Source organism: Carica papaya, chromosome 4 (genome assembly GCF_054855325.1).
Source record: "Carica papaya isolate Zhongbai chromosome 4, ASM5485532v1, whole genome shotgun sequence".
Classification (NCBI taxonomy): Eukaryota; Viridiplantae; Streptophyta; class Magnoliopsida; order Brassicales; family Caricaceae; genus Carica; species Carica papaya.
The window spans coordinates 1,254,479-1,280,159 of NC_142312.1; the positions used below are offsets into that span (position 1 = coordinate 1,254,479).

Below are 25,681 nucleotides of genomic sequence, written 5' to 3' on the forward strand. Positions count from 1 at the left end.
GTATATATATCTCTCAAAATTTATACCCAAAAATAAAATTGTAGACAATCAACAATGTTTAATAGACAAAGTTGAGAGTCAAAATATTTTTTTAATTAAAAAAAAAATTGGACAAAGAGATTACACATCAATTTTAGGGGTGACATTTTATACATGAACATACTTAATCCAACATGTTTGAACTTGAATCATATGCAATTTTTTCATTAACGTACGAGTTTGAGACAATAGGTCCAAGTTGGTGGGTAGGAGTGGTGGATTATGGCAAATTCAAATTTGACCTTTTAAAATCATCCGAATCTAATATGTTATGTATATATTTTTATTTTTTAGTTTTTGTTATTAGAAAAGTACTTATATTTACATAAATAAATGTAATATATATATATATATATATTAATAAATATATTTTTAATTTTTTTAAAAAAAATAAATATAATTATATTAAATTATTAATATGAAAAAATGTCTAAATCTGATTCCGGCCAAATAACCCACAAACTTGACATTGTTTAAAAAATTTAAGAAAAAATAATCTCTTTAAGTTTAAAGTGAGCTCATAGTTAATATTTATACATAGTAGTCGATTTTGAATATGATAAAATGTATTACGAACGTGTACTGTTATTATCCCTAATCAATTGCAACAGAGCATTGCTTTTTGTCAATCACAAAATAATTCTATAAAAAAAGAATATATAGTCACCAAATAATTTTTATACATATATACTTCTTACTTTTGAATTTTGTGATTATGCAAACTTTATTCTAAAAGAATAAATTTCACAAATAAATTAGGAGAAAAGAGTAACAATTTTGCATGGATTTTTCCTTTTAACTATATATTCATAAAGGAATCTAAATATTCTACACAATGGAAAAACTTATTTAACAAATTTTAACTTGGCAAGAATGTTAGTACATGCGCGAAGTATAATTTATAAATATAGTTCTTTTTTTTTTTTTTCATTAACCCAAGAAATCTTTTCACGAGCTAAATTGTGAGGTTTTCCATATCAAATGTCTAATTCTTCCTTGCCTAGATAATCTAAAATTCTTAAATGGTTCATAAATATGTGTATATATATATATATATATATATATATATATACACATCTCTGTGTGTGTGTTCTTGTTTGTGTGCCTGCTCATGATTCTCATGAGATGAAAATTAAAAATAAACAAAAAGATATACGCATAAGCATATAAAATAATATATGTAATTCCCATGGTGCTTGCTATCCATCACGGGTAAAGAAGATATAAAATGACTCTTAAAAGAAAAAAAATCATAAAATTAAGTTATAATTAACATATACATGTTATTATTAACTTATACATAAAATGACTCTTAAAAGAAAAAAAATCATAAAATTAAGTTATAATTAACATATACATGTTATTATTAACTTATACAGTAGATTTTACTTAAAAAATATTTTATACGACAGACAGTGTCATAAAAATACTAAAGATACAATATTTATACAGACTTTTAAGATCCAAATAATCTAAAATAATCCAGACCCTTTATTACATTTCCCCTTTACAAATTAAGTACAAAGCAGTCGTCTTTGTAGCTAGAGGTTTAATTATTAATTTTTCACTTTTTGGGTTTATAAAGCTCTTGATGAACATCTATTCTTGGCCATTCCAAATTAATTAAGTCTTGCTTTCAACTTTTCGTGGTAAGCTTAACCACCGTCTAATTGATTTTCTTTATTCCTAATCCTAGGTTGATTATGAATTTATGTTAATTTCTTGCTTAATTAATCACTCTGGCTTTCTCTCTATTAATTTCTGTTACTGTACAAAAAAACCCTAGAAGAAGAGAAAGAAGAGAAGAAAGGATGGCCAGAGGAAAGATTGTGATCCGAAGGATCGATAACTCTTCGAGCCGGCAAGTCACTTTCTCCAAGAGAAGGAAGGGGTTGATTAAGAAGGCCAAGGAACTTGCGATTCTTTGTGATGCAGAGGTTGGTCTTGTCATCTTCTCCAGCTCTGGGAAGCTCTATGAATTTGCAAGCACCAGGTTTGGCCATATCTAATTGTCTTTTAGCTATAAACAAAATTTCTTAGTGTTCTTGCTTATCTCAGATTAATCTTTCTTTTTAAATAATGGAATAATCTACTCATGAAGAAACTGATATATTTTTTTCAAAGTTTATAATAAGACAATCTATAAATTAAAAGTAATCTTATATAAATCTTAATGGTGAACTAGCTGATAAATGTTCATATGGCATATATTTATATGAAAGATCTATCTTTCTTGCATCTATATATTAGATTTCTATACAGCAATATCAACTAACAACCTTTGTTCTCAAAAATTTGTAAATACAGCTATATACATAGAGGTAGAGACGAATAACCAATATTAATGTACTGTAGCATGCATTCAGTTGACAAAGGCAGTTTGTGTATGATCTACACGGCTTGTCTGTATATATACACGACGCGACATAATAATCTTATAAGATTTTCAGTGCTCTTGCCTGATTACGTTAAGTAAGCTGACACCCTTTAGACTACATCTGTATACGTACAAATACATACATATGTATATAGATAGCCAAAAGATCACTAGGCTAGGCTGCAGGGAGATTCAATTACGAACAAGAACAAAGCAGTCTAGATTAATATTCCCCTGCCAGTGCCAAGAAAAATTAGCTAGGTGTTCCAACCCAAATGATTGTAGGTTTCTACATCAACAAACTCGAACCATCAAATGATGAAAACCTTAAAAATAGGCAGTTCAATCCTTTCAACTAGATACACCCCCCTATATAGGTGTTTAGTTTGTCACTAATTATATGCTGTTCATTAGATATTCTCGCTTTACAGGTGCTATATTATCTGCAAACACACTCATATACATACATCTGTAGGGATGATAGTAAGTATGTGTGAACTTTACTGATTAGAGACATCAAGCCAAATCAATATTATATACGTCTAAAGAACAAAGCCGAAACAACCTCATGACAGACATCAAAAACCCAGTTAGAAAAACCACAAAACAATCGGATATACAAGCTATATTGTTCAGCCTATATATAGAGGAGTAATTAATATATGAGTGTAGAAAAAGAGTAAGATATCACCTTACTAACTATATATATCATTGTGCATTGAAATACTATATCATGATATGAAATATATAGAGAGAGGGGCTAAAAATAGTCGGGTTGGGAGGAAAACTTTTTTCAAGAAGATCATTCTGATAAGAGAGACATAAATAACAATAGAATTTTACTTAGAATATCAGAAGATTAAGATTCCGTGTAATTCTCTTTAAGTTATTAATGATTGCATAATTTACATTAGATAAAATCAACTGTTAGTTCTTTTATTAAATATTTCTTATATTTCTATTGATATAACAGAGACTCTCATTTAATCTAATCAGTTCTACTTGTTTTTTATATAATCTAATTCAATCTAATTTACATATATATTAAAAACAACAAACAAAATTTTGAAATTTAGAATATGTATATACATATATTTAATATATATATATATCTTTGAATATATAGTTAAAATATTTTGTACAATTCAATCCACTTCTATCCAAAAATTTAGTTTCAAGACCATTGTTCAACCCTAAAAATAAAGATTTTATGCTTTTCTCTTAGATAATTGTTTTAAATATTAATTAAATTAAATTATTAACTACACCAATTTTTTCAATATAAATACAAAATAAATATTTTAAAGTTCTCTAAATCTAGTTTACCTAATAAAAATTAAAAAAAAATAAATAAATGCCCACATTTTTTAAGAATTTTAATATAATAATTTTATATGTCAAAATTAATATCATAACCTAGACATTTAATATATAATCATAGTTACTATATTCATGTTGTTGTGGGTTTATATCCAAATCTATCAATCAAAAATCAGATAAATATGTAATTTGCACTATATAATATATTTTCATTTAAATTTCTGTTATATTTGTATTGTATACTTATTTTTTTTCATGTAATTAAAATTTTAAATTAAGTTAAACTTTTTCCACTGTTATAAGGTGTACTTATTCTTTTACTTTATCAATTAATAAGACTCAACTTATTAGTCATGTTTATATCTAAACTATAAGATGTTCTGTTAATAAAGTAGTGATAGATAAATAATGTATGACTAATACTTCAAGTAAAAGATTTTAAATTCAACAACCGAGAGAATTAACCCGAGATCTTTTCTCAACAAGATTATATTTGAAAATTTATTGAATCGTTTGCACTTTACTCAGTTATTGTGATAAAACTAATCTAAAATGTTTTAGTTATACTATAAATAGTTTGCTAAAAATTAAATTTATAGGTGTATATAAAGTGTATCAATACTAGCTAACTACGAGAAGAAATTAATACATCATTAGTATTACAAGTAATACGCTATATGTAATTAGTTATTTTGAATAAACACTAAGTATTATTGTGGCCAATCTTGGACAATATCAATTAGAATTTTCTTAAACATCATCATGAAGCTAGCTATACACACACATATACATATACATGCTTTTATGTAAAGTTTAATTTTATTATTAGCTCCTACATTTAGCCTGCAAGAAGATTGTTTTCATGTGCATATTCCGGAAATTTTATGTTGTCTGTCGGTTCATTGCATCCTTAAATCTGCTTTATAGTTAGATAACTTAAAAAAAGGGTTCATAATGCATATATATTTATATTATCTATATCAACATATTATAATACCCAGCTTGATTCAACTTTTTCCAAAAAAGTTTTGCCATTAACAGTTTGTAATATATATATATATAATTTATGATAGAGAAGTTATTGAATAATTGGGAGACGTTTTCTAAGTGGTCTATGAAATACTAATTATGATTATACATCTATTTAAATGTTTAAAAATCCTAAAGAAACTAAAATCTTTAAATACGAAAATAGTAGTAAAGTTAAATCTTTAGCCTAATAGTAAGGCTATCTTAATAGTTCTAAAATAAGGTAAATATCTCAAGTAATGCACAAAGATCATAATTACATAAAGATTATATTCATTCTGAGATATATCTGTTATGCACTCCATATCCATCTTCCAAATCCCTATCAACCCCTAAAAGATAATATGAAGTGCCTTTATTTCTTTACTAGTTTAGTAACTAACATGATGATTTACCATATTAGCTTATATATATACATATATTTATATATATATATATATTATAAATAAATATGAACATTTACAAACCCATAAGATAAAATCGTTTATGTAGCAAAACCCATGAGATATATTCGTGTTACTTCTTACATTGAAACTTTTGCATATTTAAATAATGCATATACGATATTATGAAATAATGTTTTAAACATTTTTGAACACCTTATTCAGTTCTAATACCATAGACAATTATGAGGACTTGTTATTGAGCTATCTTGATCACTAAAGAGTAATACATACAGATCTAGTCTGCCAAAACAATTCCTGAGTTTTAAAGAACGTGAACAAGTACAAACTCATTAAACGAAATAATGTACGTATTACATTGTTTCATTTCTATTTTAAACTAATTTTTGGAATACTTTATCTAGTTCTGATACCATAAATAATTACGAGAAACTTTATATCGAACTACCTCGATCGTTAAGGAGCAAGGCATATAGAATGAGTCTTATAACTAGATAGGACTTTGCATAGTGAGGAGCAAACTACGTGGACAATGAAGCCGAAATGGGAAAAGATGTCGTTTGGCTGGATAAAACTGCTAGACATTTACATTTTCACTCAATGACGTCTGAACTTCTTAAGGCAGTACTAGAGATGGAAAATCAGGAAGAACTTTACTACAATAACACAATTATAATCAGGTAATCATAAAATACCAAGTAGATCTTGTTTGGTCGCCAAGGTTCTATGCAGCCAGGAAATGAAATGGCCAACTTTCCGAGTAGGGCGACCTCAGCCTTCATCTTTGCTATTTGGATAATCGTTCTACGAGTGAATCACTTAAGACAATTCAAAAGAGAAGGCATTGTACTATGGTTTTCACTCATTTTGATTTTATCATCCATATGATGTCTATCAGCCTTCACTAAGAATCAGATTAATCATGCTTACAAATTCTTAATTTAAAAATACATAGATTAATCATTATCTACCTGGTTGAATTATGATTTCTCTCAGACTGCTGTTGCTTAATTGATGCTCTCATCTTGCCTGCAATTTCAGTTTGTAGATACAGCAAATATAATTGGACAGACATCTAATAGTTGCATTCCTTTTGATCAGCATGAAATCAGCTATTGAACGCTACCATAATTTGAAACAGGAACAGAGACAATTACTGAATCCAGCATCAGAACTCGAGGTAGAGATACTAACTATTTGGCAATTTTCCTTCTGTAAATTTTTCAGCATATTTATAGATATATGTAAAACCATATATCAGAGTTCTTATCTTATTTATCAGATTGCTGAAAATTGGCATTCAGTATATGGAAAACAATAATTTTCCTCAACCCCCAAGTCTTTAGAATGCATAATGGAAAAACAAAGTGCATTCCCCGCAACCAAATTAGATACACAGATGGTTGCTAGCTTAATGTCAAGATTAAGCACCACAAAAAGCCTGTGGCACAACATGGGGGCCGCATAAACAACCAGGACAAACTTAACGTTACTCCCAGTAGTTTGGTACCTTAACTAAAAAAAGGTCAGGAATATATATTCCAAAAGTTACAAAATATATCTTCCTCCGTAGAAACAAACACTAACATAACATCATTGCAGAAATATAAAAAGATCCAGCAGTGGAGATGAGACATCAACCTTATTTAAATATACAGCAACTCCAGAGAGTCAGACATCATGTGTATGACTAATATACCGGTACAGAAATAGGAGAAAACTTGAGATATTAATTGCTCTAGTTATTGTGGACAGATAACAGAGTTTAGTAACAAACTACTCGTACAAAGAAGGCTAGATGAGTCCATATGGTATTACTAAAAGATACCATCTCAAATTGATGTTGATGTTTCTTTCTATTTGTAAAGCAATCTAATACAAGTTCTGGGTGATAAATCATTTTACTTTTCCGACTGCCATCTTACTTTGATGGATATTTCATTGAAAGCACTCTGCTTGTACTTCGTCACCACAAGATTACTGCATTTGATATTTTTCTTCTGTGATCTGATTCTGATACCTTTTCACTTTCCAGTTTTGGCAAAAGGAGGCTGCAGTCTTAAGGCAAGAATTGCAGAACTTGCAAGATAACTACGGGTACAATCTTCCTCTTTGAGCTTAGAATTATATAATCTTACAAAACCTATCAATCTTTTAAGTATAGAGTTTGAGGATAAATGCCATATAAAATAGCTATTAAACATCCTAATGGACATTGTAACAGCTTCATAAACACAACAAAAAGTTCTTAAAGAGGAAAACTAGAAGAAAGAAGGAAAGAAATTTATCTATTTACATGCTTACATGCTGTAGAAATAGCTCAACACTAGGAACAGCAAATTCATATTCTAACAAGGGCAACAGAAGGAATGAGATAGGTAACTAATAAGCATAGCAACTCCACTGTCACGTGCACCTTCTCGACTAACCAAGTTAGACAACCAAGGTTTTGACATGCAAGATTAGAGTTGTTATATTGCAATATTTAAATGAGAACTCCAAATCCAGACTCCCAATGCAAGCTCTTTGATAATGAGGAATTTAACATTAAAAAAATCCACTAACAAGGGTTATGACAGCATACTGCAACCTTATCTCCTAACCATATTTGTAAGACCACCCCCTAAAGCCCTCTCCCTTTTAATTTTTATCACGATCCAGAATTTAGTGCCAGAATGTACTTATTTTTTACGAATCAATAGTAAGATCTTCATGACCATTTAGAGACCAAGTTTTATTTTTTAAAAAAAAAGAACATTTAGAGACCAAGTCATGGCTATAATTCTAGTCAACTATTTTACTGTTTTCAAGGAAGTACATTAAGAAGTCTGCTCTGAGCTAATGTAAGTGGGTATAGTAAATGTAATTCATGTTCTTTAGAATGCAAGAGCATGTAACTATGTAAAAGCCTCAAAGCAAGGGCACATGTCCAGTTAGAAAGCCATGAGTTGATTGAGGATCCTACTCTGACCCAAATATTAGTGATGCAGGACTAGGTGAGAAACAGAAAAATAAAGACTGATAAGAGGAAATTAGAGATCAGCGTAAAAAAATATGGGTTGAAATAAAATAAACAAGTAAGTTACATAAAGAATAATAAGAACAAACACAGAGAGATAATAGAGAATAAAATCATGACAATGAAATTCTTAATTCATCATAGTATTCATCTATTCTTGTTATTGTTAGCTACTAGTCTCTGTATGAGCGTCGATTACAACTAATATGGAAAACTATAAAAGAGAAAATATAAAAAACATCTAATTTTCTATAGTACTTAATCCACCTAAATACAAAACTGAAATATTAGAATGTCCTAACAAGCCTAAATATACAAAATAATAACAATTATTAAAGAAAAATTCTTTAAATTGAAAATTTGTCCAAAATAATTTCTTGTTGCGCATCATTCTATCCTATTTGGAGAAAACTCAACCTTAACTTTTGAAGTAGTGAACATCAAGGTTGGAAAGGCTCGAACATACTCTTCAAAGCTTCAAAGAAGTCAAAGACTTTTGATAATCTTCATACAAAAATTAAAAACTAACCAAAAATTAATGTTCCTTACGATCATAAAACCTATGAGGCAAGACGAAATTATCCTACAATCTCTTTAATGCAGTCATCATAAACGAAACCACTTCAATAGCATGAGGTAGAACAAGACTTTTGAAAGGAGGAAGTTGCTCAACATCATCAATATGAATAAAAGAAACTTGCAGAGCAACCAATATCTCTTAACCTATCACCGGGGGCTCAAAAAAACTTTAAGTATTTAATCTTCTAACAAAGGAGATACGTTAATTCAACTCTTAAGCTCAGCCTTTAGTTCATATCAAATATCTCACACTTACTTAATTTCTAAGTATAAGTCATTTCATACTCAATATTGAACCAGCACAGCAATCATTGAGAGAATTGTTAACATGCATAGAATTTTCAATATATTGATATTAAATACAAATTAATTGTGGATGCATCTCAATACTCTCCAGGCAGCTATGAACCAAAAACCTCAGTACATATTTTACGTAATCATGTGATTTATGATGAATTATGACAAATGCTTATTGGTTTCTATATCGAGGTTAAAGCTGATCAACTTTGAAAATGACTCTAAAATACAAATTTGACCAATTTGACCTAAAAATGGGTAGAACGCATCAATAAACTTTGGATAGTCTGAACTGGTTAGGAACCAGTCTAAAGAGAGCTGAACCAATCAAAATAAAGTAGATAATATAAATTTCCACTCCTGGTAAGGAGCACATGAGAGTCATACACATATCCAGTCCCCAATGAGGTTTGGCCTTCTCATGGAAGTCTCATGGGAAATGGGGGTTTAAAATCTTTATCAGTGTTGTTTGTGATGGCTGGGAAGATAGGGAGCTAGCAGAGCAACTAAAGTTGTCGACAGTGAGTAAAACATTTTTTTAATGAAATAAACGTCTTAAATTTGGTAGGGAGGTCAGTTGGCAGTCTCTGGTTCTGTTGACAGGGGCCTTGCAAGCCACTACCCGACAATCGTCAGTAGTTTGCGATAGGCAAGATGCACTTCCTTTTTCTGGTTTCAATTCAGTTTTTTTCTGATAGAAACATTTTTTGGCGCTTGATGTAGTGGAAAATTTTAGAGTTCCTCTTTTCTTTCTTTTTGTTCTCTATGCAGTGTAAAAAGGCAGAGGACAATAGGGATAGAAGTTGAGTTTTGATAGAACTGATGCAGGAAGAATAATGGTTAAACTAACTTGTCCCTCAAATAGTTTAAAACTAGAAAAATTTAGATGAGAAACAGAAAGGTAAACCTAAGCTAGAGGAAATTAGATATTAACATAAAAAAGTATAAGGAGAAACAGACCCAATGAGATAAGTTAGATAGAATGATAACAAGAAGAATGAACAACATAGAGAAATAACAGAGATCAATAAAGAAATTCTTAATTCGTCATCTTCTATTCTCTTCATTCGTCGCTATAAGTTTTTGTATAGGTATTAATTACAACTAATACGGAAAATTATAAAAACAAAACCTAAAACACTCTTAGTTTGTAATACTTAATCTACATAAATAGATCTAAATAACCTAAATAGCCGAAAAATACACGATAGTAGTTATTACACATTATTTTTTTAATTGAAAATTTGTTCCAAAATAATATCTTGTTTTGCATTGCATCAGTCCCGAATGATTTGGCTGCCTGTCATGTCCTACCTGAAAGTAGGTCAGAAGACCTGGTTTGCAATACAAATCCAGTTCCAAGCAAATAAGGGAGTAAACAAAAGTACAGCAAAGTCAGTTGGACTTAGAAAAACTATAGACTAGAATAGCACTGAAATTCAGTGAAAAAGAAAAAAAAAACATTCGAAGACCTCTTATCATAACCTCCAGGTGATCAGCAACTATGACAATGAATTTTACTGTTTGCTATGAGACGCATCTCAATATTCAGGTCTGAAACATCATATACCATTCAAAAATTATAATTCGACGTGAAGCAGCTAATCTAGTGTGGTTTCAATAACAAAAATTACCTCAAATTTGAAAACAAGATGATAATATCATAAATAAACAAGTTTGGAGCTTATGAAGAAGATCCAGTAGCTGACACTAACATTCTTATGAGGCAGGAAATTGATGGGACAACAACTGTACGGATTGACAGTGAAAGACCTTCAGAATCTAGAGGATCAACTAGAGATGAGCTTGCGTGGCGTGCGTATGAGAAAGGTCAGCAATTTCTAGTACTTAACCACTGCTCAAACCACAGTCTAATAACAGTTCAATTCTAAGACATGAAGATGACATTTATATGATTTATCAACTTCTGCAGGAACAGATACTGACTGATGAAATACAGGAGTTAAGCCGGAAGGTCCTAAAGAATGCTATTAACAGTTCATTCAAGAAATTTCAAGCATTACAATAATTATGATACTTATTTTGTCTCCTCCACTCGTTTTTTTTTTTTTTTGAAATAACTCCTCCTCCACTCGTTATAGGGAAGCCTCATTCATCAGGAAAATGTAGAACTGTGCAAGAAGGTAAACCTCATTTATCAGGAGAACATGGAGTTGTACAAGAAGGTATTAGGGCTTGTTTACTTGTATACACTTCAGATAGACCTTGAAAAAATTGGACAAAACAATTACATCTTCCGATACTGTTTGCTGAAGTAACAACCTAATAGAGCTTGGAAAAAAATATGCCAGGTTTATGGCACAACAAATTTAAATGCAACAAGTGCAAGTGGCTTTGTTCCATGTAATTTAGACACTGGAGAGGAATCACATGTTGCAATCCATCAACCAAGCAAGCCTTATAGGCAAACTCACAAGACAGTAGCAAGAGATAAAGATTAAGGTACTAATTATTTTCTAATCCTTCAATGAGTAGTAATAACAATGTAGCTCCTTTTTTCTGAAAGACCATTATCCCCATTATTGATTCCAAACTCATGACACAAAATTGCAGCATCAGATCCAAGAACATGGAAAGGACTTTGGACATATGTTACAGGATTTGCCTTGGCCAAAACACTCCAAGACGAGAAAAATATGCTTCTCAAATGAAGAACCAGACAAAACCTAATCAGAAAAGTGACAAGTGCAATACCATTTGTGATGTTACCTATAAAAGGGAATCTCAGCTATGGAAGTCATCTATCCACGAAAAGCATGTATTAGAAAGTAAAAGTGACGCTGAAGTCCAAATAACATTTTTCTTATCGATTTTGGTAAGAAATCCAAGATATTTACCAACCTGAAGCCCATCAGTATAGTTAATCATTCTGAAATAGTTAAATAAGACCATCTTTCCCCAAGAATATTTATTATATATACATATGTAAGAAATAAATCAAGCAATTCCTTATTTAAAAAAATAGATGGTTCATAGAATATTTCAAGCCCACTCATAACAGATACTTACATTAAGAAAGAAAAAAGATTGCTATCTGGAGGTCCTTCATTTTCTTTACCATGTTTAGTAACAATAAGAATGTTGTTTCATGTTTCTTAATCATTCTACAGCTTCACACATCCCTTCATAAGAAAGGTAGCAACAGTTTGGTTCTTCCCCTCAAGAAAAAAAAGAGGGTTCCATAAGTGTCAACGCATCAAATGCACCCAGCTGCTAGAGAGACACACAATAATTTCACACCTCAAAGGAAAAGGATTATCTCATAGGATTTACAACTCAAAAAGGCATCTCCTTTCAAAGTGAGTTTAAAGACATTAGGTCAAAAAGACAACCTAATTATTGCTAGAACTAATAAGAAAAAGGGGTCAAGAGAAGATGTATAATAAGCAAGTTTTCACCAAAAGCAATTTTTGCAGATGCTATCCTTTATGAAGTAAAATTGTTGCAAGGTTTCCTAACCAAAGTTAGGTTAAAAATGATAAATACAACTGCATGAGTCTGATCCATTTCTTTTCAGTACATTTTGCTAAACTATATAAGCTCCTGTATTTCTGAATAACTGCAAAAGATTCATTTACCTTCTTCTTGTCCCTGTGTCACTGTTAACAAGACCTAAATACCTAGAGGTACTCCTAATGTATTTGTGCACCATAGATACAACAAGGTTTCAAATGCAATTATTGAAAGGCTACTCCTTTCCAATGTTATATATCCTTCCCAGAAGACCAAAGTGCAAATTAAGTTTGTATGATAACATTTTCTTCTCGTAAAGACCTAAAGCAAGATTATGTTAACCAACATCATGCACCAAACCAATGTCAGGTGCTGATTTCCAATACTTCGCACATCCTAATACATGGCATTATTTCCAAGTCTTTTATGTGTCTTTGAAGTCCATACTACCAAGCCCTTAGAGGTATCATATCATGCCTACAGCAGACTATTGACCCCAAGAATCAGAAGGTGAGATTAGGGGTTCGTTGATTGGCCTTGGCAAATATAAAATGCTAAATATGTATACATATGCAAAAATATTATCTATATGTGAATGCACAGAAATCTAGATTAGCTTTCACTAATGCTAAAACATGACCGTCTAAAAGAGATAAAACAAGTGCCAATGTATATGTCAACCTACCTGTCACAACTAAAGAATCTAAAATAAATTCATACTGAATGTTATTGGATACCTCAGAAGTATTTCCTATGTTTTTTAAGTGTTTATTCATCTCATTTTAGACATCTCGTTGGCATCCTATATCCAATGTATATAGCATGCAAATATGCGGATACAAAATTTTTCATGACTTTATACATATCACCCACCTCAACAACCTCCCAGGCTAAAAAGAAATGACAAATTGAAAGAAATCAATCTTTACCAATTCATCTTAAGACCAGCAACTAAACTACTGGCTCAGAACAGTTGTTCCAAAGATCATTAACCCGTACCTCCTCTAGGAGTCTCCTATTTTATTTCAGACCAAAAGAAAACATCACAACAACTACTTGCTAACTAACTCATCAAGTTCTTCAATTATATAGATCCAGAGTTAGGTCTCCCTCATTCATAAATTCATTCTCATACCAAACCAGTTTTCCTTTTATTTTTATTAAATCCACTAGATTTTTTTAAAAAAAAAAAAAAAAAAAGTGATCAGATATCAACGTACAGCACATGCGTTGATGCATATTCCTGCCTGCACATACAACCAACATATATTCTTACAGTGAAAAGCCGTAATTTTCAAGAAAATCAAGCAAGAACTTCATCGAGAGTTGTTATATCAAAAATCACTTCCATATACGTAAAAATAAGAAACAAAAAGAAGCAAAAGTATTTTGCGAAATACTTACAGAGAAGATATGAAGTCTGTTTCGTAACCGAAGAGAAACCACGGAAGCTTCATCCGAGGAGCGAAGTAGAGAGACGAATGTTGATGGTTATGGCCAGGTTAATTGGGGGTTCCTATAGATGAGAAGGAGAAGAGATGGTTAGATAGAAGACACGAGAAGGATCTGATTCTAGAGCGAAACTCTGACATTTAAATATTGATTTAAAAATAAAATATCTCCGTCTGTTTATTTTGTTAAGAACTTGTGTATTAAAATAATAATAATAATAATAATTTAATATTTATATTATTTATTTTTATTAAAAATAAATATTACGATCAAATTAATTTTTATATTTTAAAAAATATTTAATTTAACACTTCAAGTTAATAAAAATTAACGTACTTTCTATCTCTTCCTTTTTCGTGCTTATTTCTCTGTTTGGTAATTTATTTTTTAATTATATTTTACAAAACAATAAAATTATTGAATATATATATATATATTTTTTAAATTTTTTAGAGCAAAAATTATTTAATCTTCTAAAAAAAATTGTTCGTTTTTATGCATCAATAAATATATATGGTCATTTCATGTGAAATTTACATGTCTCTATATATAATTTAAAATAAAGAGGAACTTTATCTTATATTTTTGTTAGAATTATATAAATAAAAATGTCTCATACTTTATATTAAAAAAAAGAAATATATTATATTATAACACGTAAAACTACTAAAGTACACATTGCATGTTATGTTATAGTATCAAACATTCATATATTTGATTGTTTTAAAAACAATTAAAAAAGAAACCTCATATGTTAAATATAATTAATTAAACAATTATAATATTCTATATATTCATTAATTATATAATATATATATATATGTATCAAATATAATCACACAAATTTATTTATAAATGACCTCAGACTTTTCATCTGACCTCAAATAAATTCGCATGTACATTCACGAGCATGCACCCAGTTTGCACGCAGACAACCTCTGTCGCGGCTGTGGTGGCGGTCGGCTCTGACCCACAGGCCACAACTCCTCCTACGCTATGTCTACCCATCAATAATGTTATGGATAGTCTTATGAGAATTTGACAGTCATAAGTTTCAGTAATTGTAATTCATATATTAAAAAAAAATTATTGTCAATTTATTGAACCGAGTTAATATAATATATGTCAAAAATACTATAGATTAATTACTTTTGAAGGAAATAAGATATTAATTTTTTAAAGTTGGAAATTAATTATTTTTCGACATTAATGTATAAATTATCAACTCGTGTAGGCCATGGAATTTGACTGCATTCTGACCAACCATGTGCAGATGTTATATTATAAGATCAAAATAATAATATTTTCAGACTAATCTTTTCTTAATTACTTTATATATAGGTGCCTGGAGAAATCAAGATCCAGTGTCTACTAAGTAATACTTTAAACATAAATATATATATATATATACATGCATGTATAATATTGTAATCATGGTAATAGTTGATCAAGAACATCATACAAAGTAGAGGCAATTAAAATTACCATAATTTATTAAGAAACGAAAATTGCAGATACCCGAGAAAACAAAAATGGAAGAAGAACGAGAAGAAAGAAGGAAACAGATCTGCATAATTGAAAATTACTTTAAAATACAAAAATTAATCACATTTTTTTTTTAAATTAAGATACAAAAATAAACGCTTATTATAAATTAATTAAGCACAAAACACCTTTTGATTGATTAATTAATTAACTAATTAATCAATCAATCAGTGATGATCATCGCGTAAATCCCATCTAACGTCTCTAAACACTACTTGCGGGTACCGTACTCGACGAGATTCGTCGCAGTGGCAATTACCGTCGTCGAAGTTCTGCGAGTAGCTAACAGCGTCATAGCGGAAGGACAAGGGTTTGGATCCATAAATACTGGTTCTCCCCTCTCTCACCAGCCTCCGCAGAAGGTTTCTCCATCTCCGGCTTCCCTTGTTGGCGGCGGCGCCGGCGATGTTGTTGTTGTTGCAGTAATTGAAACTCTCTATGCGGGAGTATTCCATTTCGTCGTGGACGGGGAAGCAAGACGGCGACGACATCATGCAGCCGGACAAGCAGGAGGGTCGTGGCCGATTGTGGTGGCGGCTGAGATCTCTTTCCATTTGTATCGGAATTTGATTTCTCTGGCTCTGGTTAACAAAGGCGTTGGGTTCTCATTCCAGCAACGACATGAGTGAGAGGTGAGTCTGGGGGATGTTGATGCTTTTGTAGTGTAATTATTGTGTCCTTCTTGCGCCTATTTTGCGGACTTTTATTTTAAAAATATATATTTTAAAAAAAATTCCTAGTTTTTATTTTTACAATTATGCGGGGAATAGGACAAGAATTATTTATTTAAATTGATTAAAATACATCATTTATATATATATATATATATTATATTTAATTTATTTTTGATAAATTTGACCAGAAAGATCAATTGGTTTTTTTTTTTTTTTTTTTTGGGTATGTACTAGGGTTGTATTTGGAGGATAGGGTAAATACCCATTACTCTACTAAACTATATTTAATGTTTGAAGAGTTCAAAGAGTTTAAAAGTAATGCACTTCACGGACTAAGATTGATTAGTTTTAAACACTGAGATAATTAATTATTAGATGGGTAATTATGGTGATTTAGGCATGTGATTTTGGTTAGAGAAAGGTGTTGTGGGGACTTGGGGAGTCTTGTCCTATCCTTCTGTATTTGTGAAAAAACTTTGAAATAAGGAATTAACGGAGGTTAAACGGGACACACTGCAAACACAAACTAAACGTTAACATGTTTACAGCTCCTCTACGATTCCGCAATCTTATCTCCATCCCTTTTTTTTATCGTCTTTCTCTTCTTCCTTGGATTCCCTTTCTATTTTCAATTAATTTAATTGATAATATTATTTATAATGTCAATAATAATTATGAAATTTATTTTTTCTTAATTTTCTGAATGGTCATTGATACAGTTCGATTCAAACCTACAATCTTTTTATAAATAATATTTTAAATGTTTATTAAAATATTTAAATACGGTTTAAATCATGATTTGTGATTAGATACGTTAAATTAAACGGATGAATAATTTAATTAAGGTATAAGATAGAATTTTGGGTACGAGGCAAGTGGACAAAATGAAGCAGAAGGCATGTTAAGCCAAAACATTGAGTTTTCAGGTTCTCACATGCAGCACTGACCAATTAATAATGTTGGGTGGCACAGGATAAAGGACACTGAACAAATCGCAATACCTATTACTTGTCATTTGATTATGTTTCTTGTCCCTATGTTCATAATATCGGGTTTTTGAAGTAAATAAAATATACCGACCGCGGAAGACATCGAAGCTGGAATAGCTCAGTTGGTTAGAGCGTGTGGCTGTTAACCACAAGGTCGGAGGTTCAAGCCCTCCTTCTAGCGATCCTATTTTTCTTTTTTGCCTTTTTACTTTGGGGTCTTTTTCTGAGTCTATGGGGTGCATTAGGCTGAAGAAGAGTTAAGCCAGCGGATTACAAGATCTCTTGCTGGAGAAAACTGAAAAACTAGTGGGTTATAATATACATATAATTATTACAATACAAACTTCTTTTATAATTGAAAATTGAAAATTGAAAATGGAAAATTGAAGATTGATAAACATGGCCAATTTTTGTGGGGGTTAAGTTCTTGGGGAATTATCATCTTTAGACTAACACCCGAATCAGAATGTTTCTATTTTTGTACTTTGCTTTATTTGAATAAGTTGTGTTTAGTTTTAACTTTACAAAAATTTTGTAATATCGTAACTGTAATTTAATATTACGTTATGTATAAGGAATATATACATTCTGTTGTATTTTATTCTAATTTTACATTGTATTTATCTAATTCGATTATATTTGACAACATGCTTATTTGGTAGAAAAAAATAGATTGATAAACACGACCAATTTTTGTGGGTTAAGGTTTTGAAAAATTATCATTATTTTTTTTAAAGTTAGTACCCGAATCAAAATATTTGTATTATGCTTTATTTAGATAAATTGTACGAGTCTGCAAAATTTTATAATTTTATATATATAATTTAATATTCTATTATGTATAATGAGATAAATAATTTATCGATAGATAATTACAAGCCGTCATATATGGCATTATGTACAAAAATTGTAAGAAAATTGATAATAACTGAATTTTAAGGTAAAAGTTATGAGAGTTTTCTTTATAGACTATTTAATCCAATGTGAATTACTTGTTTCCAATTATATTAAATTTAGTTTTAGTATTAAAACTGAAAAACATATTTTTATTAGTATAAAACATAAAAAAAATAAATAAAATAAAACACGTAGAGTGAATTTTATGTGCTATTTCTTATGTAATATTCTTTAAAATATAATTTACTCAAATGTATAATTATCATTATAAAATATCAAGAACACAATGATATAGTTGTTAAAATTATTATATTTAATTTAAATATTACGAGTTTAAATTTTGACTAATAATATAAAGTAAATACGTTATTTTGTAAGTTTATTATAAGTTGATAATGACTGATTTTTAATATTTTATTCGGTAATGTAAAAAATTTAATCAATTAGTGTGTTGTTGAGACTGACAATAATCAAATTATCATTATTTTTTTTAGGCTAATACCCGAATCAAAATATTTGTATTTTATTTTATTTGAGTAAGTTGTGTTTAGTTTTAACTCTACAAATTTTTATAATTTTATGAATGTAATTTAATATTACGTTATGTACAAAGGATAAATAATTTATGTTATATTTTAGTTTAATTTTATATTATATTTATATGATTCAGTTGTGTTTGATAGTGTGATTTTTTAGTAAGAAACTGCGAGCTAATGTAAAGTAGATTCGTTATTTTGTAAGTGTATTATGAGTTGATAATGACTGATTTTTAATATTTGATTCAGTAATATCAAGAATTTAGTCAATTAGTGTGCTGTTGAGGTTGACGATGATCCAATTATCATTATTTTTTTAGGCTAACACCTGAATCAAAATGTTTGTATTATATTTTATTTGGTTAAGTTGTGTTTAGTTTTGACTCTATAAATTTGTGTGACTTCACGAATGTAATTTAATATTACGTTACGTAAAAAGGATAAATAATTTTTACTGTATTTTAATTTAATTTTATATCGTATTTATGTTATTCAGTTGAGTTTGGCGGTGTGATTTTTTGATAGAGAACTTCGAGCTAATGTAAAACATATACATTATTTTATAAGTGTATTATGAGTTGATAGTGACTGATTTTTAATATTTAATTCAGTAATATCAAAAATTTAATCAATTAGTGTATTATTAAGGTTAATGATGATCAAATTATCATTATTTTTTTAGGCTAGCACCCGAATCAAAATGTTTGTATTCTATTTTATTTGTATAAATTATGTTTATTTTTTACTCTATAAATTTTTATAACCTCATAAATATAATTTAATATTACGTTATGTACAAAATATAAATAGTTTCTGCTGTATTTTAATTTAATTTTATATCATATTTATCTTATTCAGTTGAGTTTGGCGGTGTAATTTTTTGATAGAAAACTGAAAAATAATATAAAACAGCTACGTTATTTTGTAAATATATTATGAGTTGATAGTGACTGATTTTTAATATTTAATTTAATAATATTAAAATTTTAATCAATTAGTGTGTTGTTGAGGTCGAGAAATATGAATTAAACTAATTTTTAACAAATTTATAATATTTTTATTAAAAAAATTATGTATTAATTAAATTTTTTAAATTAATTTTTTACTTTTCGTATACAATTTGTCCGCCTTGGTGTGAAAAGTGACACGCAAATCACTAGGTGTCATAATTTGTCACACAAATGCAGCAGGATCATCATTTCTCAAGGGAGATCGCTTTGTGGCTGAGAAATTAAGAGCTTGGATAGGCCTTTCATGGCTACCTTTTATTTATTTATTTATTTTTTTTGGACTGTCCTGCATTATTTTGAATCTTCAAACTTAAAAAAATTAAATTATGAGAAAAATATTTATTTTAATAAAAATTAATTTTTTATTAAAAATAAAATAAAAGTTATAATGTTATAAAATTAAAAAAAAATCAGGAACTAAAAAATATATTATAACAAGTTAAAACGTTCAAAAATTAATTTAATAATTTGAAATGCATTATTTTATGGCAACGAAGTTAAAATTTGCTTATAAAAAATAAAATTCATATATATATATATGTAAAAATTAAGAAGAGTGGGGTCCACTAGGTTGCTGGTACTAACGGTAGGTATTATCTCGAGAAGCCAGGCAGTTCTCTGCTCCACGAAAATGGAGAGAGATGGACGACAGCCAAATCAACCAAAACCTAGACAATGACAAAAACGCAGAAAAATATATATTTTTTTCCAGATTTTATTCCACCACCAAAAACTCACCCACAATCAGAGGACAGTATCTCATGACACCAACCACGACATCTCAGAAAGAGTTAATTTGAGGTCCTTTGAGACGTAGAAGCGGAAGATAGACTGCTAGTTAGGGAGAAATGGCAATGGCAATGGCGCTTCGCAAACTCTCCTCCTCCATTGACAAACCTATTCGGCCTCTCTTCAATGCTACATCGCTTTATTACATGGTTAGTTTCTTGTTTTTTTTTTTGTGAATTGAACAAAGGGAGACTCGTCTGTTATATATATATATATATATTATTTTTTTTTTCTTTTTGGATTTTGATTGTTTTCTTCGCAGTCTTCTTTGCCTGATGAGGCTGTATACGACAAGGACAAGTCTCGCGTTAGCGTAAGTTGCATTTTCTTCCATTTTGTTTTTTTTTTTTTCGGCGATTCAATTCGGCCTAGACTTCTGTTTGTTATTCAGACTGCCTTTATGTTAATGATAAATTTGCTGAAATTTGGTTCGATTGTTTTAGCATGTTCTCTTTAATTTGGACCTTTCATATGGAATTTTGCCTTTAATTCGTCCCTTACAGTGGCCAAAGCAACTTAATGCACCTCTTGAGGAGGTTGATCCAGAGATGGCTGACATTATTGAGCTTGAAAAAGCGCGCCAATGGAAGGTACTCTCCCTTCTTCGCTGTTCTATGCGCGTATGTGTATACTTATGTGTAAAATCTTTTGTAAGTTACTCGGTTAACTGTATTTGCAATAGTTGGAGCTGAGATCTGTACATAAATGACCATTCATTTGCTTTGATGCCGTATCTGTAGTTGTAAAATTGTGTTCATTTAGCTCAACTTTCTGGTTGTTGCTGCAAAAGGGAGGGACAAATTTGAATAGCTGAACGATAGATCTTTTTCATTGGAAAAATGGAACGTCCAAAATGATCTTAATATAAATTATTTTCTTTCCAGATTTACGGTATTTTGCTGGCAAATTGTGAAAATAATCAGCTCATGCACTTCTTTTTTCAATGAATATAGATCCTTCTTAAGATTTAAGTTAGTATGCAACTTGAATTTGGTGTTCAAGATACTAAAAGTTGTGTGTTTCTTAAGGGGCTTGAACTCATACCCTCGGAGAACTTCACTTCTGTATCAGTGATGCAAGCTGTTGGATCAGTCATGACCAACAAGTACAGTGAAGGATATCCTGGTGCAAGATACTACGGAGGGAATGAGTATGTTAAGCATTCTTAATCTCTCAATTATGTTAATAATGCTTTCACTCTTATTGGCTGCTGGTTGGAACTTGAGTAACAAATTCATATAGTTAGATTTCCTTAATACTTCAGTTTGTGAAATTCCTCCTCCATTTATATACTGAAATGGTGGAGCTTTCACTTTGCAGGTACATTGACATGGCAGAAACCTTATGTCAGAAACGTGCTCTGGAAGCATTTCGATTGGATCCTGCAAAATGGGGAGGTAACTACTTGTCATCTCCATATAGAAAAAGAGATGCTGCTTGATATTTAATTTAACCTGGCTCATAGTCTCATAGAGATTTATGGCTAGTGAGGAAAGCAAGGCTGAGTTCTGATATGATGATACCATGTGAATTTTCAACAGCTCTTATGAATTCATTACTGCTGTTATGTTTCAGTTAATGTGCAGCCGCTATCTGGATCTCCAGCTAATTTTCATGTCTATACTGCATTGCTAAAACCTCATGAGAGAATCATGGCACTTGATCTTCCTCATGGTGGACATCTTTCTCATGGCTATCAGGTTCCTGCAACTGCCCTAACATCCTCTTGTTCCACGGACTTGTCTTATCCCACTTTCTGATAATTGTTAATATCTATGAGACTATAACCATGTTCTTTTAAAAATATGGATCCAGTCACTTTGGAAGTGACTACCTTCCCAACAGTGTTGAAGAAATTATTTTCATAGTTTTATTTGGGAGTTACATCAATGGATAACAACTAATTGTTTGATTTGCTGGTATGCAGACAGACACCAAAAAGATATCTGCAGTGTCTATATTTTTCGAGACTATGCCTTACAGATTGAATGAGAGTACTGGGTATATTGACTATGACCAGGTAGCGTTGCATTTTTTTTATGATAGCATCCTTTTATTTCTGCTTCTTTTACCTTTAAATTGTTGCATATTAATCCCATTTTTGCTATCTTTATATTACTGCTTTGGTCATGGATGGTTGATCATGTTTTATAGATGATCACAGAAATTAATACGTGCTACTATTAAAACAATTATTAAGTGCAGTTGGAGAAAAGTGCTACTCTCTTCAGGCCAAAGCTAATTGTGGCTGGTGCAAGTGCTTATGCACGTTTGTATGACTATGCACGCATTCGCAAGGTAACTCCTTAGAGATATATATAGCTCCAGTCAAGAGAGTAATATTCTGCCAAGCTTCTTTTGCTTTGACCTCTTTTATATTTCATAAGGCCTGATATTGTGTTTGTGTGAGTAACAGGTTTGCGACAAGCAGAAAGCTATCTTATTGGCAGATATGGCGCACATTAGTGGTTTAGTTGCAGCTGGTGTCATCCCATCGCCTTTTGACTATGCTGATGTAGTGACCACCACCACTCACAAGTCACTCCGTGGACCACGTGGAGCCATGATTTTCTACAGGAAGGGGGTAAAAGAGATTAACAAACAAGGAAAAGAGGTGAGTTTTTCACAGGAAAAAAAATACTGTTTCCTGCTCATGCCTTGTTGACTCCCTTATTTCAGTATCAATCAGGTAATTATATTAGATTGTATTCCTTGAAATTGAAAATTTATGGGTCTAAATCTTTCTGAAGGTGTTGTATGATTATGAAGACAAAATCAATCAGGCAGTCTTTCCTGGACTTCAAGGTGGTCCACATAATCATACAATAGCTGGATTGGCTGTTGCACTGAAACAGGTTTGCCAACTGACAAGACGACTTCATCTGTTTGTTTATTTGATTTTCTATATATCTTAGTCTCTTTTGATATAATTATTTTTTTCTGTGTAAAGAGGCTGTCAGTGAACATTCATGTTCGGACTTGGTTTGTTGAGTTGAATCGAGGGCCTTGTCCTCCTCCTTCTACTGAGGAGTTCAACTTACAAACTACTGAATTGCCTTATTAAGATTGTGTCCTGCAGAAGTGAATTAACTTTTCAAATCTGTTTAAGTTTACTAGTTAAAAAAAAAAGGCTTTTCTAATAGATCTGTTCTCTGTTGAATCAGGCTTTCCTTCTCTTTTATGATTTTTTTCCGTTTATTTTCCTTATTTTCATCAAATAGTATTTCACTTTGATAAATCTCAATGTGTTTGAAACTCAGGTTTGTATTTTCTTACTTCCATCTATGAAATTGTAGGCTACCTCTCCAGAGTACAGAGCTTACCAAGAGCAAGTTCTAAGTAATTGTTCGAAGTTTGCACAGGTATTACCACATGGCATAGAGCAGAATTTGTTAATGAAACATGGCATGCGCAGGCTTTTATTTTCTTCACATCCTTAGTTTTTGTCTCATTGGCACATGGGGTATTGCTAAACCTGTTTGAGTTCTTGTATTCTGATTACTTGGAATTTATCTATTCTGTAGACTCTGGCTGAGAGAGGATATGAACTTGTTTCTGGTGGAACTGATAACCATTTAGTTTTGGTGAATTTGAAGAACAAGGTAATGAAAAATTTCCTTATCTTTACACTTCTGATAATTCAAAAGCCTCCATCATCCAGTCATTTTGTTTTGGGCATTGTCTACTCTATTGCTTAATTTACTGGCATTCTGCTTTTGACTCTGATATAGGAAGCATACCAAGTTTTCTAGTGAAACGAGATGATGGCTTCAATCTGATGACTGACATTTATACATCTATTCCCTATTGATTTTGAACATCTTCTTTGCACAGGGTATTGATGGCTCAAGAGTTGAAAAGGTGCTGGAAGCGGTTCATATTGCCGCCAACAAAAACACCGTACCTGGAGATGTGTCTGCTATGGTTCCTGGAGGCATCAGAATGGGTAAGGGCCATTACTTCCTTCATAACTTCGTTCATGGTTTCTTTTGTCCCTTTTATAACTTCTATGTTACTTAATTTCACTCCAGGTACTCCAGCTCTTACTTCTAGAGGATTTGTTGAAGAGGACTTTGCTAAGGTAGCAGAATACTTTGATGCTGCAGTGAAGTTGGCACTGAAAATCAAGGCTGAAACACAAGGTTCTGAAAATCTCTAGTAAAATCTCTGTTTCATTTACTTGGTGCTCTTCTGAATCCTATCATAAACCGTGTTTTACCTGTTCTTTAAATTGCTGTTGGTCCAGTTCCTTGTTTCAGCTAATAATACCTGCTTGCATATCTTTTAATTTTTGTAAACCAGGAACAAAATTGAAAGACTTCTTGGCCACAGTGCAGTCCTCTTCTAACATTCAATCTGAAATTGCAAAACTCCGCCATGATGTTGAGGAGTACGCCAAGCAATTCCCTACAATTGGGTTTGAGAAGGAAACCATGAAGTACAAGAACTAATAGAGAAGCTCCCTTGGGAAGGTACTATTTTACCCTTTTACTGGACACATCCATATCTTATAGGTAGTGCTACGGTAATTCAGAGACATCGTGAAGCTCAAAGTAATTTTTTAATATTTCGTATTACTTAATAATTTTGTGCACTAATCACTTGACACTACGTAATTATTAGATAACCACACAATAGTAAATGATTATTGGGCAAAATTCTCACATCCTACTGCCCAAAAAAAAACTTTTTTCTGTACTTGGGATTTTAATCAGGAAGATTGCTGCACATCAATAGAGATATTAGCAGAACTTTTGAGGAAAGTATCTTGTTTTCCTTTAGTACTCATTTTATTAATCTGCTGATTATAACTCTGGTTGGAACAGAGCAGGGACGGGTATGATTTTCCTACTTAATGGAGGGAGTGCTCGTGGAGTAAAAATTAAACTTTGTGGGTGGTTTGTCAAGGATGTGAATTTGGAGCTTTATGAGTGTAAGCCCAGCAAACCTTGATACTTGAATTCCTGATGAGATGAGATATATATATATATATATATATATGTATGTATATACATGTCCTCCCTATTTTCAGAGGCAATAAACTCCATGGAAATCAACGTACTTTCTTCTTTCTCATATGATTTTTGTGTAGTTTCTCTAATAACTTATTATTTATTTTTCTTTCGAGTCTCAAAGACATAAATGACTGTTTCCACTCTCCAATAATTTTTATTTTTAATATTTTAAAATATAAACTAAATTTAATTATCACAATAAATCATTTTGTTATAAAAATAATAAATTCAACATT

General features: G+C 30.9%; 2 protein-coding genes, 1 long non-coding RNA gene and 1 other non-coding gene across 5 annotated transcripts; 3 read left to right on the top strand and 1 right to left on the bottom strand.

Annotated features, from left to right (window-relative positions):
- Positions 1–1,438: 1,438 nt before the first annotated feature.
- LOC110809032 (MADS-box transcription factor 23-like) lies at positions 1,439–11,777 on the top strand. The gene is made up of 9 exons (XM_088217177.1): positions 1,439–1,688; positions 1,826–2,032; positions 6,271–6,349; positions 7,205–7,266; positions 10,795–10,894; positions 10,998–11,039; positions 11,167–11,250; positions 11,377–11,527; positions 11,639–11,777. The coding sequence occupies exons 2-8, from the start codon at positions 1,851–1,853 to the stop codon at positions 11,524–11,526; spliced, it is 699 nt and encodes a 232-aa protein (XP_088073303.1). The 5' UTR covers positions 1,439–1,688; positions 1,826–1,850; the 3' UTR covers position 11,527; positions 11,639–11,777.
- Positions 6,799–14,152, bottom strand: LOC110809033 (uncharacterized). Its single transcript, XR_015818240.1, has 2 exons — positions 13,943–14,152; positions 6,799–13,785 (listed from the first exon to the last, which is right to left on the bottom strand). It is a non-coding gene; the product is annotated as an uncharacterized LOC110809033 (long non-coding RNA).
- A 3,153-nt stretch (positions 14,153–17,305) lies between these two features.
- On the top strand, positions 17,306–17,379 carry TRNAN-GUU (transfer RNA asparagine (anticodon GUU)). Its single transcript has one exon. It is a non-coding gene; the product is annotated as a tRNA-Asn (tRNA).
- Positions 17,380–20,271: 2,892 nt separating this feature from the next.
- On the top strand, positions 20,272–25,508 carry SHM1 (serine transhydroxymethyltransferase 1). 2 transcript variants are annotated; one of them, XM_022034792.2, is made up of 16 exons: positions 20,272–20,579; positions 20,693–20,743; positions 20,934–21,020; positions 21,459–21,580; positions 21,751–21,827; positions 22,006–22,130; positions 22,358–22,450; positions 22,636–22,728; positions 22,847–23,044; positions 23,181–23,285; positions 23,727–23,792; positions 23,955–24,032; positions 24,265–24,376; positions 24,462–24,572; positions 24,733–24,902; positions 25,262–25,508. In XM_022034792.2, exons 1-15 carry the CDS (start codon positions 20,490–20,492, stop codon positions 24,879–24,881), a joined length of 1,557 nt encoding a protein of 518 aa, XP_021890484.1. In that variant the 5' UTR covers positions 20,272–20,489; the 3' UTR covers positions 24,882–24,902; positions 25,262–25,508. The 2 variants fall into 2 exon arrangements, with proteins under 2 accessions (XP_021890484.1, XP_021890485.1); XM_022034793.2 differs by having other exon boundaries at positions 20,273–20,579; positions 25,257–25,508.
- The last annotated feature ends 173 nt before the right edge of the window (positions 25,509–25,681 follow it).